Source organism: Mesoplodon bidens (assembly GCF_964165515.1).
Source record: "Mesoplodon bidens genome assembly, contig: HAP1_SCAFFOLD_1369, whole genome shotgun sequence".
Taxonomy (NCBI): Eukaryota; Metazoa; Chordata; class Mammalia; order Artiodactyla; family Ziphiidae; genus Mesoplodon; species Mesoplodon bidens.
The window spans coordinates 12335-31125 of record NW_027671494.1 but is presented as its reverse complement, the minus strand read 5'-3'; the positions used below and the strand labels follow the sequence as shown (position 1 = coordinate 31125).

Here is an 18791-nt window from a genome sequence, read left to right as displayed (position 1 = left end):
ATACAATGAAATGCTGATGTGTGTTACTGGGAAATCCATGTTCTTGGTGGCAGATGAAATACATTATTCAGAGCCATCTTGTGGATTAAATAAATCCTCTCCGTCTTTTGTGTTCCCTTACAGTGGTGGAGGGAGGCACAGTGTTAAAGAGCAGAGAAATTATCATTTGGCATTTAGCTTCCACCATCCACCCGAAAATTAAGTGGGTAAAGATGTGAAATCCAGTACGTTTTGTAATTTAGAGAATCCCTATAGTATTTGCTGTAGAATTCACTGTAGTTTTCTACAAGTTAGATAGATGTTAAGTAGGAAAGTAAATAAATAAATATAGAGAAAGCCCTAAGAAGGCCTTTTATTTCTTGCTTGTGAGACCCAGAAGTGCGTAGACTGGAACTATTCTTCCCTTTACAACATGTGGCCAACGGCTCAGAGAGGAAGGTAGAGTAGCCAGTGGTAGAGCTGAGATTAGAATCCAAGTCTCCGACTTGAAAATACAGTTCTCTGTCTTGTTTGTTTGTTCTGGTTAGCTTTTAGGCTTCAGATTTCAACTAGCCTTCGTTTTCAAGTAGTAAGTTAAATGAGATTCTTTTGATGGTCCCTATTGTTAACAACATTCAGAAAGTAAGACTTATTTTAACAAGTTCAAACTATAAACCTAGAAATGCTGTCCTTTCTTTAAAAATAAAAAAAGGAGGAAAAGTTGGGTTTCCTCCCTTCCTCTGCCAAATACCCCTGTGGTGTGTATTCAGTGCCAAAATGCAGTGTGGACATTTGTTTGTATTAATTCTTCTTTGTAGCAGATATGAAGCAGTTAAAGGGTGTTTTGGAAATACAAATTTATATACTTCAGTTACTGACAGATTTTATCTGTAATCCTTTCAACTAGATTGGATGATTTTGTCTATGATACTGTCCTAATAGATGAAACCAAAGGCTCACCCTGTTCAAATACACTCTGCAATCCTTCTGAACCACCTCTACCCAGAAGACTAAATGTAAGTAAATGAAGTAATTCTTTGAGCTCTAATGGGCCTGGAAAGGAGGAAGTGCTACTTTAAATGGTCAAGGTACAGTTACATGTCACTGGTAACCCAGGCTCTTTTTTATTCACTTTTGGTTTCTCTTGACTTTGAAATAACAATTTCTGTGGTCCAAGTTCAGCTTTTCAGAATGATTTTGATTTGGAGCCCACCTATTCCTTTCAATCACTGGGGTAAATAGGGGAAAAAACGACATGCTACTTTTATCTAGATAGTGTTTGTTTGTTTGTTTTTTTGCGGTACGCGGGCCTCTCACTGTTGTGGCCTCTCCCGTTGCGGAGCACAGGCTCCGGACGCGCAGGCTCAGCGGCCATGGCTGACGGGCCCAGCCACTCCGCGGCATGTGGGATCTTCCCGGACCGGGACACGAACCCGTGTCCCCTGCATCGGCAGGCGGACTCTCAACCACTGCGCCACCAGGGAAGCCCTAGATAGTGGTTATTTTTTTTTGATAGAATGATATGTGCAGTATATTATGATGGCTCATTTTAACAAGAACAAGAAACAGAAAATACCTCTGAACTTACAGATCTGCAGATTTTTCCTGCACGGTAGAAATGCAGTCCTAGCTTATTAGTATGCTTAAGAGAACCATTTTATAGATCATAAATGAAACTTGAGCAATACATTTTGGTTTCGATGCATTTAATCATTTTGGAGCTTGCAGACATTTAGCTTTTGACACCGTTTTATGTTTAAGAGAATAAATTAATTCCCAGTCCCTCGGCACTCATAGAGAGGTAGGGAGAGCAGGGTTTTGGACAAGTTCCATGACAGGGAGAATCTATCCTGTGACTTTAAAATTTGCTGCATATATCATCAACGAACAAACTGAATAATTGAGTAGACTAATTTATCAATAATTCTCCTTCCTATTTCTGTTTAAGACCTAAAATTATTTCTATGTAAAACAGTGCTTGCATTTTTCATAGTCCTTCCCAACGCTTTGTCAGCTTTTGCCATTAAAAATCAACCCCTTCACTACTTTCAAGGCTAATAATATTACAAGATACGGGCTACATATATTTGGAAGGCTGGTCACCCTATTTTTAATCTCCTTTCTAAAGTGCAGTAAGTTTCCATTCTCCACAAGCTTATTGTTTTTAATATGTAAAAACCTCTAAGAGCTCCAGAACCACCTATATACTCGTGTGTTGACTATCAGATTTCGTGGTTACTTGCTGACAATTAGCACATCTCTCTGGGAAACTTTTACAGTCCGTCATCATGTGACTTAAAGTCCATTTTAACTTTACTTCAGAGTTGGCCAGTGCTAATCACCATATAGTAGGGCAATTAAATTATATGTTTCAGGATCAAAATGAATTTTTTTACTGTGTGGTATTCAGAGTAACACAGCTTGCAAAACACAAGATTTTAGATTCTAAAACAATGGTGTCTTTGCAAATTTTGCTGAAAAAAGTGCTTTGACCTCTTAGTAACACTTATAGTTCATTATGCCATGACTCCATTGCAAGACGCTATTGCTCATTTCACAAAGTGCTTTGGCTTCCTTGTTTATCCAAGATGGCCTTACATTCTTGTTGGAAACTATAAATCATCTGCTCATAGGCTTTTATTGGGTTAGCTTTGTGTTGCAGAGATTTAGGGTCGAGAACGAGGGAGGGGGTGGTGTTTTATATCTGGACGAGAAGGATATTCCTTTTCTGAATTTCTCAACAAGATCTTTAAGACTTGGTTAACGCAGTTGAAGATTCTATTTGAAATGTCAAGAGTGCTCCAAATTGATCAGCTCGGTGCTTTGTGACCACCTAGAGGGGTGGGATAGGGAGGATGGGAGACGCAAGAGGGAGGAGATATGGGGACATATGTATATGTATGGCTGATTCGCTTTGTTATAAAGCAGAAACTAACACACCATTGTAAAGCAATTATACTCCAATACAGGGGTGTTAAAAAAAAAAAAAAAGAGCGCTCCAAATTAACAATGTACATGAAGCATTCTTAAATAAAACATGATTAATCTGGCATTATTTGTCTCTCTGGATATAATTACATAGTTAAAATATTTGAAGTCGATAGCAGACATTGGTCAGTTCTTGTGATTATAACCCTAGACTAGAAATATATAGTGTTTTGTAACTACTTTAACATGTGTGAAAATTGTAGATTCTCGTAGAACAACGGAAGGAAGATTTTATTTATAGCACAGCAGACTTGATACATAATTGATTCAGACCAGTATTTGAGTTATTACAGGAAAGGAAAGAAAGCTAAGGCGAGAACCCCTCCCTGTGTGGAAAAATTTCTTTCTGGAATTCTTCAGATTCATTGGAGGTTCAAACCTTGACAGTCCACAGGGGACTAGACCTGAAGTGTCTTGTTCTGTTCTGGAAGCCACACTTGCAGAGAGATATAACGTGCAGCCCATAACGTGCTGAGAACGTGAATAGGATATAGTAAGGCAGCCTGACCCAGGCTGTGTGAGGTGGAGGATGTGATGGGGATGATGAGCCTCGAGAAAAAATGGTGAAGGCAGGACAGCCCCTTTTAGGTATCTGAAGGGCTTTAACATGGAAATTTGGACACTCCTGTGTAGTTCCGGAGGGCAAAATAAGACTTAATTTGCAGAGAGAGAGATTTAGGCTCACTTTAAGGAAAAACCATGAGTCAGGAAATCCAAATGACATCCTTAATCTTATTGTAATAGTTCTGTGGAAGTTAAATTTCTGTTCTTATTAACAGTCTGTACCTGAGACCCTCTCTTTACCACAAACAGAAATGAATACCTCCAGAGCCAGCACAGCCTTACATGTAGGTAGAGTAGGTGAAATGCCCAGGGGTGGACCCTGGACCACAAATACCTTTCCTACCAGCTTGTCATTGATGACCGCGGGTCCTAGAGAGTCATTCCCTTGGGTTAAGGCATTGATCTTTTTAAAGGTCAAATATGTCTGGAGAGATAACCCATTAAATTGCATGGCAAGTTGAAAGGAGGTTTTATGTGGGGGAGAAAGTGGGTGAGGTGTTTCCATGCATCCTAAGGGAAGGCTGATTGTGCAGGCCTTCACGGAGCAGAAGGCATAGTTGATGCCAGATGTCTGGTGGAGGGAGTCTGGAACTGCAGAGGAAGGCACCACAGAGAGAAAAGATAAGCTGAAAGGGGAAAGGGAGGGTGTATTGGAGTTTAAACAATATATTGAGAATTTTGCCTAATTGTTACCAGTGTTTTTAACATGTTTTATAGTTTCTGAGGGTCTTTCACATATATTACTAATTATAATTTGATTCACACAACATCCTGCAAGGAGGTATTATTATCCACATTTTAAAGATAAAGAAATTGAGGCTAAGAAACTGGGCTAAAGGTTAAGCCTACCCTGGGACCTACAGTGTTTGAGCAGTGTAGCCAGGACCCCAACCTAGGCCTTCTGACTTCACATTTCTTCAGAATGTGTCCCCAAGATTTTAGCAGTAAATATTTAGATGCATTTAGGTTAGGTAGTAAAAATTTAAGGAAAACTGGTTTAGATGCATGCAAATATTTGGTTTTGTTATGTAAATCTACCTAAAACCAAATAATTATAATTCCCTAGTTCAGCCAAACCTATCTCCTAATAGATTGTAGTGCCTTGAGGTAACCTGTTTTTTGGCACTTTTATAATTGTGAACAATTAGTGCTCATGTGAATGTTAGATGGATGGATGAGGCCTTTTTTTTCCATCCCTAAAAACAGGAATGGTTATTTGACTTAATTGCTGATAAACAAAATGTTGCGTTATATTTACATCTTAGCAAGGTATTTAGGTTCTGTCTGCCAGCCTGTTTTATTTTCTTGACTAGTGATAGTTCTCTATTTTGGTATCAGAGATCTCTCCTGGTCCGTATCTTGCCTCTTTATTTAGAAACTCAATGCCAAAGTATGGCTACCGTTGTACTGGCTGCTTTGCTTTTATGTAAGATGGTGCAGTGCCTCATTTTTGTAACTGTAGTACTATATAAATGTTTAAATTGATTAAATGACCTAAAAGAAGCAGGCAGGAACTAATGTCGTGCTTTTATAACTAAATTAGGGGCTGTCTAAAGTATGACAACACTTAATGTTTTTTTCATCCCTTTTTTGTTTTTTATATTTACATCTTTTATATTTATATAGGTGATGGGTCAGGTGTTGTTTGCTTAGGTTATATTAAAATTCTCTTTTTTAAATGGTTGGCCACTTTGGATCATTACCTTATAATTTGCGTTATATTTTAAGAGATCATAAAGATAGCTCAGAGCTTCTCTGGAATTATCTACCCCTGATCATAGAGGCTCTCAATCATACACATCGGGGGTAAAGTTCTTCAGGGTCTGTTAAGAAAAACAGTTGTTCTTTGAAGTATCCCAGACTTTTTTTTTTAAACAACAGATGTAGCACTTTTTTTCTTCTTTCCTTCTAGCACATTCTTATATTTTTCTTAGTATTTTTTTTAGCGTTTGGCTTTTTCATTGTCTTTCCCTCCACCGAGTTTCAAAGAATCTTATTTCATTTCAGAGGTATTTAATAAGTAGAGTTTTCTTCTGTGGGTTATTGTTCCTTGCAGGAAAAGGTGATGCCAAATCAAGTAAAAAGAGTTGTATGCCTTTGTCACGTAGGCGTTTGCTGAGGGAGACTAGTGTATGTGTCTATGAGCAAGGGAAGGAGAGAGGAAGGAGACTCTTTGTCTTTAGGAGAGTTTTACAAGAAGCACCCGGGCGCCTTAGATTCTCACTGCTATTCATCAGATACATAAAGAATTGGCCTTGGTGATCTCAAGAGTTCTCTCTGGATTAGAAATTTTGTGATTCAATGAACTGAGATAGAAAGATGCGATCATTTATTTGGGGACCCAGGAGTAGATGATGAGGCCTTGGTTGATTCCAGGCCAAGGTCAACATTCAGCCCTACTGGAGAATAGTACAGGCACTAGGAGAAGCTGGTACCAGGTTATGTTAATGTTCTGGACCAAGATTCAGAAGACCTGGGGATCACATCCTGCCTCTGTCCCTTTATCATTTACAGAACACTTTAATATGTATTCATTTGCTCCTGGTACATGCCCTTAAGATTTGGGAAGATACTTGAAACAGTTTGTGAACAATATAGGACAGTATATATATAACAAGGGCCAGATTACGTGGCAGACTCGAAAAGCTGCAGCTAAGATGTGAGTGGAGCCATAGTTAGTATGGGCTTGGAGTAGTTCTAAGTGGAAGAGGGAGGAGTAGCATTGGGCTTTGAAAGAGCGTAGGATTTGAGTGGATGGGGTGAAAAGATTCTCGGTAGGAAGACATACCAGTTAGAAGGAATCTAGCATGTTTCGGGTATGGTAAGATGACCGTCTTGTTTTGAACAAAGGGAGGCCTATGTAGTGGGGCTGGGGTGGCCACAGCAGTCAGGGAACCTAAGGATTAACATAACACGAGTTTCTAGAGACTCCTGCTTTTCTTATCTCACTTTTGGGCCTTTTAACTACACAACTGGCATGTTTTGTTGTTTTGTTCAGTCAGGGGGACGATTCTTTCGTTCTTCCACCGTTTTTAGTGACTTTAACATAGATTCACTTCTCTTTGCCGTAGATCACCACTGAGCATTTAACAAGAGATCCTACTCAGTGCTTCCTGAATGGAGGTGAGATGAAGGTAGAACAACTATTTCAAGAATCTGGCAACAGAAGATCTGATACTTTTCAGTCAGATGGCATCAACGACTCTGAAAAATGCTCTCCTACAGTTTCTCAGGGTAAAAGTTCAGATCGTTTGAATACAGTAAAATCCAGCAGTTCATCCAAAGCATCCAAAGTGTTGCCTCTGACTCCAGAACAAGCACTGAAGCAGTATAAACACCACCTCACTGCTTATGAGAAGCTGGAAATCATCAATTATCCAGAAATTTACTTTGTGGGTCCAAATGCCAAGAAAAGACATGGAGTTATCGGTGGTCCCAATAATGGGGGTTATGATGATGCAGATGGGGCCTACATTCACGTGCCTCGAGACCATCTAGCTTATCGATATGAGGTGCTGAAAATTATTGGCAAGGGCAGTTTTGGGCAGGTAGCCCGGGTCTATGATCACAAACTTCGACAGTACGTGGCCCTGAAGATGGTACGCAATGAAAAGCACCTCCATCGCCAAGCAGCCGAGGAGATCCGGATTTTGGAGCATCTTAAAAAGCGGGATAAAACCGGTAGCATGAACGTTATTCATATGCTGGAAAGTTTCACGTTCCGGAACCATGTTTGCATGGCCTTTGAGTTACTGAGCGTAGACCTTTATGAGCTCATGAAAAAAAACAAGTTCCAGGGTTTTAGTATCCAGTTGGTTCGCAAGTTTGCTCAATCCATCTTGCAATCCTTGGATGCTCTCCACAGAAACAAGATCATTCACTGTGACCTGAAGCCAGAAAACATTCTCCTGAAACACTATGGGCACAGTGCGACTAAGGTCATTGACTTTGGGTCCAGCTGTTTTGAGTACCGGAAGCTTTACACCTATATCCAGTCTCGGTTCTACAGAGCTCCAGAGATCATCTTAGGAAGCCGCTATAGCACGTCCATTGACATGTGGAGTTTTGGCTGCATCCTTGCAGAACTTTTAACAGGACATCCTCTCTTCCCTGGAGAGGATGAAGGAGACCAGCTGGCCTGTATGATGGAGCTTCTAGGGATGCCACCACCAAAATTCCTGGAGCAATCCAAACGTGCCAAGTACTTTATTAACTCCAGGGGCCTACCTCGCTACTGTTTTGTGACCAGTCAGGCAGATGGGAGGGTTGTGTTTGTGGGCAGTCGTTCACGGAGGGTTAAGAAGCGGGGTCCCCCAGGCAGCAAAGACTGGCGGACAGCACTGAAGGGGTGTGATGATTACTTCTTCATAGACTTTTTGAAAAGGTGTCTTACCTGGGACCCCTCTGCCCGCCTGACCCCAGCTCAAGCACTAAGACACCCTTGGATTAGCAAGTCTGTGCCCAGACCTCTCACCATTGAAAAGGTGTCAGGCAAAAGGGTAGTAAACCCTGCAAATGCTTTCCAGGGCCTGGGTTGCAAGCTGCCTCCAATTGTACGAATAGCCAATAAGCTTAAAGCTAACTTAATGTCAGAAACCAGTGGTGGTATACCTCTGTGCACTGTATTGCCAAAACTGATTAGCTAATGGACAGCTGGTGTGCTCAGAGATGAAATGTAGGTATTTTTAATTATCTTGCAAACCTGAAAATGGAAAAAAAGAAACAACACCAAGCCCATTAATGGATATGTTTTTGGTAGACTAGATATCTTTTTTTAACAAGGCAAAGCATTTTTATATGACTGTAAAAGAACTCTTGAAGGGCTAATTACCTAACCAGCTTGTATTGGCCATCCTGGGATACATAGTAAAAGACTTTTTATAAGTCAGTGCATCTTTTGTTATTATTGTCAGGTGTTCACCAACCTGTGTATTATTCTGTGGGTTTAAATCCTTTTCTCTCAAGGTAGACGATATACCAGAAAGTATATCCTGAACATTCACTTCTAGTCTCCCTCGGCATCTGTTCCAGAGGCTTAATTTGGGACATGGCCGTAGTTATAGATGAGACTGAAAACTAGATCTGCCGCGCACTCCAGACCCCACATGTGTATAGAATGCCTTAAAGAAGCTCACACGTAGAGGAAGAGAATTACATTAAAACCCCTTGTTTAAAAAACAGAGCAAAATTCTCAAAAAGAAAGAAGTTCAGACTTGAGGTGAAAATCAATCAGCAAATCTCCTGACATGATAATATTTACTGGGTGCTTATTAAATGTCAGGTTATTCGATCTTGACAGCAATCTTACAAGTGTTAGAAATCAGGGCTCAGAGAAGCCTGGTAATGGGCTCAAATACACCTTTGCTCCAACACCCTGGGGAGCTGGCTTTTGAGCCCAGATGGCTCAGTCTTCAAAGTCCAGGTTCAACCCACATGTAACACTCCCTCTGCTGGTGGCTGTGTGTGCGGGTCGGGTGGGGGGGTTCACACCGATTCTTCCTGTTGACACAACCTAATCTGGCCCACCTACTCTTCAGAAAGGTGTGAGGGGACTGAAGCCTCCAGAACAAACAGGCTGCCCCAGGGCCCTTCCGGGGCCGGACATGCTGCCCAATCCATAAAAGAGCCCAGAATCACCACAGCAGAGGCAGTGCTCAAAGCGCCTTGCGCATTTTAACCTTCATTTCCTCGACATCCTTTCACTGGCTAAAACTTAAGTCTTTAAAACTCAGTGTTTGCTAGATCAACCCTCCACTTCGCTCTTTCCACATCATGTCCCTGAAACAATTCCCCCATCAGCCTTGTCCCATCCTACCACCAAAGAGCAGGAGACAGACCCACCGCCCGACCCCCAGACCACACCATGCCTTCCATACCAGCAGGAGAACATGTGGCTGCCCAGGAGAGTGCTGGTGAGTAAAGGGAGGTCAGCCTTTTTGACGCGGTACTTCAAAGCACGCAAGAAGCATCTCTGCAACAGTTCGTCCATTTGCTCTGCAAGGAGAAGACAAGAACCACATCCTTCCTGAGGGCCCCAGAAGGCCCGCGCAGCACAAGATAACTCCCCGCACGGTGACATCCGTACCTCACCCCTCAGCTCTGAAGGAGCCCATTCCCAGGCACCAAAGCTCCCAGACTCTCTAGAACACTGAGCCTTTACAGAGGTCTGACCCCACAGAGGGGGTCAGGCCACAAAGTCCCACCCAGCCAGGCGCGGATGCTTCTCTGATAGAGAAGTCAGAGCCAGAAGAAAACTAAGAGGGCCGTGTAGCTGGGAACAGTCCAAATAGCAGAGCCGACGGGTATCCAGGGAAACGCGACATATGCGCAAGACTCCCAGGTAAGATGGCAAAGGGCTGTGGCACCACCCTCACCAAAACTAAGGCCTTTCCCCGCCCCTCCCGGAGCCGTGGCGCCGCTCTGGGCGGAAGCAGAGCCCAGCGCTTCAGTCCCCACACTGAGAGGCGAGCGCCCTGCTCCTGCCAGAGCTGTACCTGGAAGGGTCTTGCTGTCCGTGGGCTCTGGGCTCAGGCCCCCGACACTGGGGTCTTCTGTAGCTTCCGACGGGGACTTCTCCCCACACCTCTGCTGAACCTCCCCCTCCTCCTCCTCTCCCGCCAGGGTCAGGCGCCTCATGTCTCCCTGCAAGGTGGTGTCTGCCTGGACAGACCCCTTCTCTTCACTGAGATCTGGGGGATCCAGGGCCAGTGGAGCAATGGATGGTGGAGAGGACTTGTCTCCAGATCGCCTGCAAAAACCTCATGTCAGAAACACTGAGCAGCAGCCACAACACTCCAGCCCCGGTCAGGGGGTCAGCAGGGGTCCAGAGAGAGTAAGACCCACGGGCAGGGGTGTCCAGGAGAGGCCAGAGAACCTGGGTGTGCCTCTCAACTCTGTTTCCAATTCTGGGCCCAGAGAAGTCCCATGCCTCAGTTTCCTCATCTTTGAAATGGGGAGAGTAATTCTTGCCTCCTCCTTAAACCAAACAGAATTCAGGGACAGAGAAAAATTAAAGACAACATAGTTAAAGTGGAGCTCCCCTTCCAAAGTATTCCCTTCATATAAATTAAAAATAAAACCATTTTGAATTAAATAACCAAATGAAGATTGCAAACGCATCTGTAGTACCAGGTTGGTGAAATACAAACCCAAGGTTGAGCGTATGGAACAAATTACAAACACCTGGACTGCTCAAGACTGCTCAAGACTGCTTCTGTGTTAAATCAGAATGCAATCTAAAATAGATAAATGACAAGGACCAACTGTATAGCACAGGGAACTATATTCAATACCTTGTAATAACCTTTAATGGAAAAGAATCTGAGAAAGAACATATATGTATATATCTATATCTAGAATCACTAGATATACTAATGGTCACTAGAATCACTTGGCTGTTCACCTGAAACTAACACAACATTGTACATCAACTATACCTCAACTGAAAAAAAAGAATGCAATCTAACCTGCAGAGTAGAGATTACAATGGCTTTATGCCACTAAGCCTTATGAAGACAGGAAAAAAAGGGATGCCACATAGCAGAGCGGTAAAAACAAAAAGCTTTATGTTAACTAAGATTATGCAAGTCAAACAAAGTTTTACTAACAGCCGCAGCAAGGCTTATTAAGTATGGCTACTAGTGAGGCCAGAGCGTATGTTTAGGCTATTCTGATCAGGTAAATACCATAAGTGTTTTCAAAGGGCGGGAGGACGGGAGACTGAGGCAGCCACTGATAAAACAATTTAGACAACAGGACCTTAACTGCCCAGACTAACAGTCAGAAAACAAGGTGCTGGGAGTACGTGAGTAAGCAGCCCTCAGATGCCTGCTGAAACCCACACTGATGAGGCTGTACCTCCAGCAAAGCAGGGCTTGGCCAATACTTGTAAAATAAGTAACTCCAAGACTGACTAAAAACGTAAGGGTAAATCTATACCAACAGGCCACACAACACTTGGCCAGAAGACCAGGTAGACTGCTTTCGAGAAAAGCACTACTTACTATTTTGGTTAAATGACACGAAAATAACCAGAAAATAAACTCACATACAGCTCCAGAGAGCACCCGTCACAGTGAGAAAGTGCAAGTTCCGTAATGAGGAGGAGATCCTAAATGTGGAACTTGAACAACAGGAAAGTCATCAGGTTGTCACCCTGGTGCCTGAGGATCTACTCTGCTTTGATCTGGATTCAGATGTGAGAATTCCCGAGCACTCATCATGGGGTCAGAAAATGCCTAAATGTACACGGCAGAAAAGGCCAGATCGACCAGTGCCATAAAAATAAAGAATATCACTGTACTGAGAGGCAGAGAAGACAATCCCTAAGGCCTTCTTCCAGCCCTAGGATTCTATAATTCACCTAGGAAATCAAGTTCTCTGTAATTTCTTTTCTAAACAGGCCAAAAAAAAAATCTTTTCTCCACATTTTGCAAGGAAATTAATGTCTAGGGTCAGCAACTTGACTAAGGACACAGCAGGGATCAAAACTCTCGCTTCTCAATCCAGGCCCTGTGCTCCCTCCGCCCACCCAGCTCCCTATAAAACAGAAAAAGCATGGAACCCACCACAAGTGGTCCTGGTAGGTGTGGAGCACAGAGAAGCCCCTTCCCTTCAGACCTGAGGTCAGCATCTCGGCTGTGGACATGGCAGCAACTCCGATGGCAACGGGGGCTCTGAGAAGGAGGAGGTCAGAGACGAGGGTCAGGGAAAGTCTTCCAGGAGGGCACATGTCAGGACCAGGTTTCTACACATGTGTTCAAAGCACCACGGTTGCAAATCTGAAGCATCCACTTGTATCACAGAGCTAAAACTCGGTGCAGTCTCAATCTTATTCAAATTACCTACACATATGACTTTCAAAAATTCCTTGACCAAATATTCCCTTCTGTGTAAGTAACTCCTCTACTGATGTTATCATTCTTATATTCTTATTATGAACCAAACCCAGCCAGGACTCAGAAGGATATTTAAAGTTCCCTTTCTTTAATTTCAAAAAATAAATTATCTCCCCTATCTTAAAAAAGGCATAGCCATCCTATATGGAAATTCAGAAGGGAGGCCATTCATATGCCATAAATTAGGCTGAGGGATGCCAGAGGGAAGAGAGAAGAGAGATACAGTGGTACCAACGAAAGGTTCCTTCTGAGTTGGTTGTTTATAACAGGCCTTGCTCTGTATAACATCTATCTAAGAACTGGATGTGTCCAAAATATCAGAAACAACCACATTTACAATAACTACAAAAAACTTCCAAAGCCCAAATGGGAAATCTCTGTCAGCCCACTGTTACTCAGCAATGCTCACACATTGCCTGTAAGGATCGGTGTCCAGCTGGCTAACAGGAGGGGAATATACAAGCCTGGCAACGTTGCCTGGACCCAAGGGAGACGATTCAAGGGCAGATTTCCCAACACCTGAACTTCAAAAAAAAAACGTTTGCTAATCCGGTGGCTCCACTTCCTGTGCCCATGGGTCAGTTCCTGCCACAGAATCTTTGAATTTGGCTTCTTTCCCAGTTCCTAAAAGACGGGTCTTTGTCTTCCACCCTTGGAATCGTCAATGGCTCAAGAACTTCGGTCTCGAACCTGTCTTGTAGTTTTAGTAAACTCCCTTGTACCCTCACCCCCTTCCATAAACCACCTAGGATTCATTCCCACATACATTCTAAATGCCAAACTCAGAGGCCAAATACACATTTATGTAGTTTTCTCCGATCTTGGATAGAATACTGGGGGGAAAAAACAATAATTTCACCATTCTTTTCAACTTCAAGTTTTGCTACAGGTAAACAAGGGACGAAACATTTCTAGGTGCTTGGTTCCCAAAGGTTCAAGGAAAATGGGAGAATATGAGCAACAAAAATAAGATCTTTAAACACTGACCCCTCCCATGCCTCCCATGTTTCCCTCTCAAAGAAGCAATGAGTAAAATAATAAGATGTCATTTTTCATTCAGGATGATACAAATGAAAATGACCCATCATATCCAGTGTCGGTGAGCATGTAAGGAAACAGGCTCCATATACCCTGTAGGTAGGAGGGAAAACTGACACAGCATTTTTATAGGGCAACAGAAAATATGCACGATCTTCAGCCAAACAGTTCTGCTTCCTAGTACCTACTTTAGAAAAATATTGGCACTAGTGTCCCTAGAGGCATCAGGAAGATCTTGTTTGTGATAGAGACGAAGTAGAGGCAACCACAATGTCCACTAGAAGAGGACTTTTCCCATCACCCCACAGTGGGTAAAAAGATTCAGCTTATCTGTGCTTGCTGACATGGAACATGTCCCCACTACCTGAAGTGAAAAAGTAATAGGGATAAAGTTTGTTTATTTGTATTTTTAAACATACACACCCCAAACCATACATTTTATATGCCCGTGTATATATGCATTGAAGAAGGCTGACAAGGACATGCATCAGAATGATAATGGTTACTTCTAGGAGAAAAGGATTATGGGGTGAGAGGGTTTTGATTTTTCACAACTGTTCATACCATTACTTCCTAATTTATTTTAAAAAAGAGACACTGTGGTGATGGCTGAACAACCCTGTAAATATACTAAAAAAAAATCACTGAATCGTACATTTGAAACAGGTGAATTTTATAGTATGAAAACTATATCTCAATAAATCTATTAAAAATAATTAAAAGATGAGGATGATGATGTGGATGTTCGACAAAAATAATGTTGAAGTCATGCAAGGCAGGAAAGACCAAGAAAATGTCACAGACAGGAGACTAAGAAGACATGACAACTAAATGCAATGTGGTACCCTGGACTGGATTCCTGAACACAAAAAAAGGAAAAAAAGACATCGTGGGAAAACTGGGGAAATATGCATAAAGTCTGTAATAGTGTCAAAAGGACTGTACCAATGTTAATTCCTTAGTGTTGATAACTGTACTGTGGTTATACAAGATGTTATCATTACAGGAAGCTGGGTAAGGAGTATTTCAGGACTCTGTACTATACTTGCAACTCTTCTGTAAATCTAAGAAAAAAATGTTTAAAGGAGAAAAAAAACAAATAAATTTTAAAAAGGAAGCAGCAGCAGCAGGAGCAAATACACTTGGCCCAGATGTATGGACACCCCACAGGCTCACTGCCATTCCCCACTCTCTGATTGCTCAGGAAGAATATGTTTTTTCTTTTAATCCTTTATCCATATGCTGTGAAGTTGTCATTCCCACCCCTCCCAAGTTTTCCCTAAGTTGTTTCCCCATAGGCACAGCTGACTGGCACAGTACCTGTTCCCCACCAAGGCAATGGCACAGAGGTCACCCTTCTGTACCTGAGGCAGACCAGCAGGGGGCACCACTAGCCCTGGCAGCATCAAATCTGCAGGAAACAAAAGCATTGCAACTAACTCCACAGTTTACTTCATCATTTACTCATTTGCTCAACAAACATACATTTGTTAAGCATCAACTACATTATTCATAATGAAAATAAAAAGTGGCAAACTGAGGATCAGACCTTTTCCTTCTGGGAGACTAGTGGTCAAACTGAAGCACCAAGCTGAGGGTCCAGTTCCATGATCTATCTTATTCTGGTTTCCTAAATTCAGTTTATTAATCTAAAGTATAGCATATGGCAGTTCACAGAGCACTTTCATGTCACTTATCTTATTTAAGCCTTACAGCAGGGTCAGAGAGCTTATGGAAGCAGCCAAGTAAGAGATGCAACAGACATGAGGGAAAAATTCTATTTTTCAATCATATGAATGCACAAAATGGGTACATTTATTAAAGTAGTTGGCCTTTACTAAGTAGGTTTCAGCCACTATCCAGAATATAGGAAAATACTCTTACCTGCTCCCCCCACCAGTTTTTCAAGCACCAGGGGCCATGTTGTAAATGTTGCTAGAAGATCAGGATAAGACCACAGGGTGTACACTGTCCAAGAAGAGAGCCAGAAAACACTTACTGCCCAAAAGTCAACCCCCTGGGGAATGGCAAAGCCATACACTAAGGCCACATTAATCAACATGTAGAAAAGAAACTCAAGTCAAAGCTAGAGAGAAGGTTGTAAGGGGATGCCCAAAGAAGTTGCATTCTTTCTTTTGATTAGGTTACCGCAAGTTTGTGAAGCGGTTTATATGTTATATGCTATTTACTTGAGAATCCTTGCTTCCTTTAGCCTTAGAGACCTGCATTCTTTACATATTTATACTGAGCTCTTTGCAGTAGTTTCTCTCAATCTATGATCTTGAGAAGTTATCACTTTTACTGGTCGGAAGACACATGAAGTGAGCTACAGCTCTAAGAGTCTATTTAGCTGCCAAAGTTGGATATTTATGTGTAAGGCTAAAACTAGTGATGAAGTGAACATCTGCTTTTGCCTGTCCAGTATCCCTTTTCCCCTCTCTGGGAACTGAGTGCCCCTTTTCCTGTGGGAAACACATTCCATATAGTTTACATCAGGCTGACTCCCTTCTCAAAGAGGCTGCAGTCTTGAAGAAGGCGGAGACTTAAGAAACTGGGTATCGCTTGAGACTTGGAGGCACCTATTGTTCCACCTGGACGGCAGCAGCCAAACATGGCCATAGTGGAAAAAAGTAGGGACAGAGCCCCAACGAGGATTCCTTTTATGTCCTCAGAAGCAAGTAATCCGAAACCAGGGCAGCAGCCTGTAAGAAATTCTGAAACTTTCCCATGTTTCTTATTTTTATTCTCTCTGTTTCCACAGGGATTAGCAGTAAAACCCTTAGATCAAAAAGGGCTTGTATGTGTACAGCAGCAAAGCAGGGTGGGGGTAGGGGTGGCCTGGGGTAGGAGACTGCACTGCACTGCTGCAGCCAAGCTGGGAGGAAGAAAAGCCCCCGAATGACAAAGTAGGTGTCCGCAGCCATGGAAAAGAGAAAAGGACACTGCCTCTCTGAGATCTGTGACAAAGAAAGCAAGCAAAGTATCCTGAGAGCCAGACAAGAGCCTAAGAAAGAATCCCTGTGAGACATCTCAACCAAAGTCCACCACTAAGACAGCTGGGTATGGAGTTTAACTAACCCAGCTTCTTTCCCATCACAGGATCTCTTCAGTAGCTTAAGAAAATTCCACTCGTGAAAGTTTTAAGAAGCATTTTTTACATGCTCTGAAACTCCACCCTTTTCACGACCTCTGCTCCAATCCCTACTTAACCCACTAGAAACCAGTGTTTCTTCACCTCAGAATTTCCCTTGGCAACCACCCTCTTTTTGTGTTAACCCTTTTTCCCCCTCACTTCTATAGCAGTTTCTGATCTTGAAAGACCCAATTCTAGGGACACTAAGTCCAAAAAGATTCTTAGGGAGATTTTGCATTTATTTGTTTTAAGGAAGACGGATTAATGGAAGAAACAGATGTTAGGCAAGGACCATAGTAATGGCCATCTCCATCCCACTGCCATACCTGTCGGATATAGAGTTTTCTCCAGTTCAAATAGGATGGGGTTACCACCACGCACGTACACAGTCACTGCATCCCCTCTGTGAGCATACAACTTCACAGTGTTGAGTTCTTCCTTTCCAGGTACTAACTCAGAGACCTGATCCGTTCCAAGAGTGGGGAAAGCAGCTGTCACCTCGGCCCGAAGCTTCCTCCTGCAGAGAGAGCGCACACACCTGGTAGGTATGCTGCCCGGATGGATTCCAATAAATACTGAGGACTCAAGACTTACTATACAATCACGAGGCCCAAGAAAAAGACTGGTTGATGATGCCGTATTCTCACTCTTCCAAAACCTCCCATTCTCTTTCTCATCCAATGTCTCATCTATTTTCACATGTTCCTGGGGCATGTCTTTCCATTTTACAAAGAGAGGGAAAAACTGAGATCCGGTAAGCGACCCAAGTTAGCCTGCCACTGGAAACTAAGCCCTGCCTTCCTGACTCCACACATAGCTCCTGGACCCACTCCTTTCTCATCTATGCTTGGCCAATCTGTCAACTTATGATTAAACAGCTCTGCTAGGGCACCAAGAATGACAACTATAGAACACTGCCTCCAAAATTCCCAAGGTGACACCTTCATTTGCAAAACTGAACAGATACACTTCTTACCACATGTGCCTTATCCCCTCTCACCTCACCCTCCACCTGTCTCTCCTGCCAGTGGTAATCACTAGACACTTCTTCTCGTATGCTTGTACTTCTCTGTGCCCCATCTAATCTCTCCCAAGGGACTCAAAGCTCTTGGTAGGGCAGGGACCCCGTTTTCCTTCATTTTGGCATCCTCCACGACACCTTAAACAGACTGCAGTCAATACGCGCTGATTGAATTATACGCTTTCTCGTAAACTCACTAAAATATCCAAAAGACAGCCTGGGAGATAAATCAGGCCTCCTCTCCATCTTCACTCTCAAAACACGTCTAACTCACCCTTGCCCGCCCCCCGGGGTCCCTTCTCCGGCTGTACCCCTCGGCCTCCAGCCCAGAAAAGGCTGTGAGCCAGCCGAGCTTGAGAGATGTCTGGGTGCCCTGGTGGGCAGAGCAGGCTCTTCTCTCCCTCACCTGTCCGACCCCCTGATGGCCGTGTTGGACTTGACCCGAAAGGCCTTGGCAAACATGTCTGCTGGAGGGGCCTGGGGAAGAGAAGGAGACCACAGCAGCCAGGGACTGTCAGCAAAGCGCGAGCACGGCGGCTTCCCAACCCGCAGTCCTGGGGGCAGCCATGCTTGGGCCCGGCTGGGAAAAGGGCCCGGCTGGAAACCGGGGCCGCGCAGCTTCGCGGCCACCCCTAATGGCAAGGCTGGGAACTGAAGCATGGGGGGCGGGGCCGGAGAAGGCGGGGCGGATCCCTGCGCCGAGCGGTGCACCCTTTCGCCTCACCCCTTACGCCCGGCTCTGCGCCTAGGCGAGTGGCTTGAGCGGGTGCGTCTGTAGTATCTCTGGGGCCAACAGCGATTCCGTTCATTTTTACTCCATCAGCGTTCTAGTGTGTTGAGTAGGAGCTCTGCCAGCTCTCATTCCATGCAGTTTAGTTCAGCTGGGCAAAATTAATTGAACTCGTGTTTTCTTAAACTTGCAGGCCTCTTGAATGGTTTTCTTCAGGGCTTTTGTTTCTTAAGATCTTTACATTTTATTGCACACTTGGGGCCTCAGCTAGAATTCTTTCCGAGATTTTCTCCTTCCTGTTTTTTAATTTACATGAGGTGATAATAACAATAACAGGGAATCCACTTTAGTCCGAGGTTTGACCTCCTGTTAAGAGGAAAAAACTATACAAATGATCTTCAAATCTGTTATTTAAAACTTTTTTTTTTTTTTTTTTGCGGT

At 43.2% G+C, this 18791-nt stretch overlaps 2 protein-coding genes across 3 annotated transcripts; one reads left to right on the top strand and one right to left on the bottom strand.

The window, feature by feature from the left end:
- Positions 1-1059: 1059 nt before the first annotated feature.
- Positions 1060-8177, top strand: LOC308611290 (dual specificity tyrosine-phosphorylation-regulated kinase 3-like; the record flags this gene model as incomplete). Its single annotated transcript, XM_081260130.1, has 1 exon — positions 1060-8177. Exon 1 carries the CDS (start codon positions 6660-6662, stop codon positions 8175-8177), a length of 1518 nt encoding a protein of 505 aa, XP_081116256.1. The 5' UTR covers positions 1060-6659.
- Positions 8098-18232, bottom strand: LOC308611291 (eukaryotic translation initiation factor 2D-like). 2 transcript variants are annotated; one of them, XM_081260131.1, is made up of 8 exons: positions 18027-18230; positions 16926-17116; positions 15351-15434; positions 14787-14877; positions 12099-12206; positions 10026-10279; positions 9408-9525; positions 8098-8233 (listed from the first exon to the last, which is right to left on the bottom strand). In XM_081260131.1, exons 1-8 carry the CDS (start codon positions 18080-18082, stop codon positions 8221-8223), a joined length of 915 nt encoding a protein of 304 aa, XP_081116257.1. In that variant the 5' UTR covers positions 18083-18230; the 3' UTR covers positions 8098-8220. The 2 variants fall into 2 exon arrangements, with proteins under 2 accessions (XP_081116257.1, XP_081116258.1); XM_081260132.1 differs by lacking the exon at positions 12099-12206 and having other exon boundaries at positions 18027-18232.
- Between the last annotated feature and the right edge of the window lie 559 nt (positions 18233-18791).

Bases quoted from the DNA above. Each gene is read 5' to 3' on its own strand.
- LOC308611291 (XM_081260131.1), bottom strand. From the start codon at position 18,082: ATGTTTGCCAAGGCCTTTCGGGTCAAGTCCAACACGGCCATCAGGGGG. The intron at 12,207-14,786 runs GTACTGTGCCAG...CCTCCTTCTCAG, and splicing joins ATTGCCTTGGTGGGGAACAG to AGCCCCCGTTGCCATCGGAG. The intron at 9,526-10,025 runs GTACAGCTCTGG...TTCTCCTTGCAG, and splicing joins GGACAGCAAGACCCTTCCAG to AGCAAATGGACGAACTGTTG.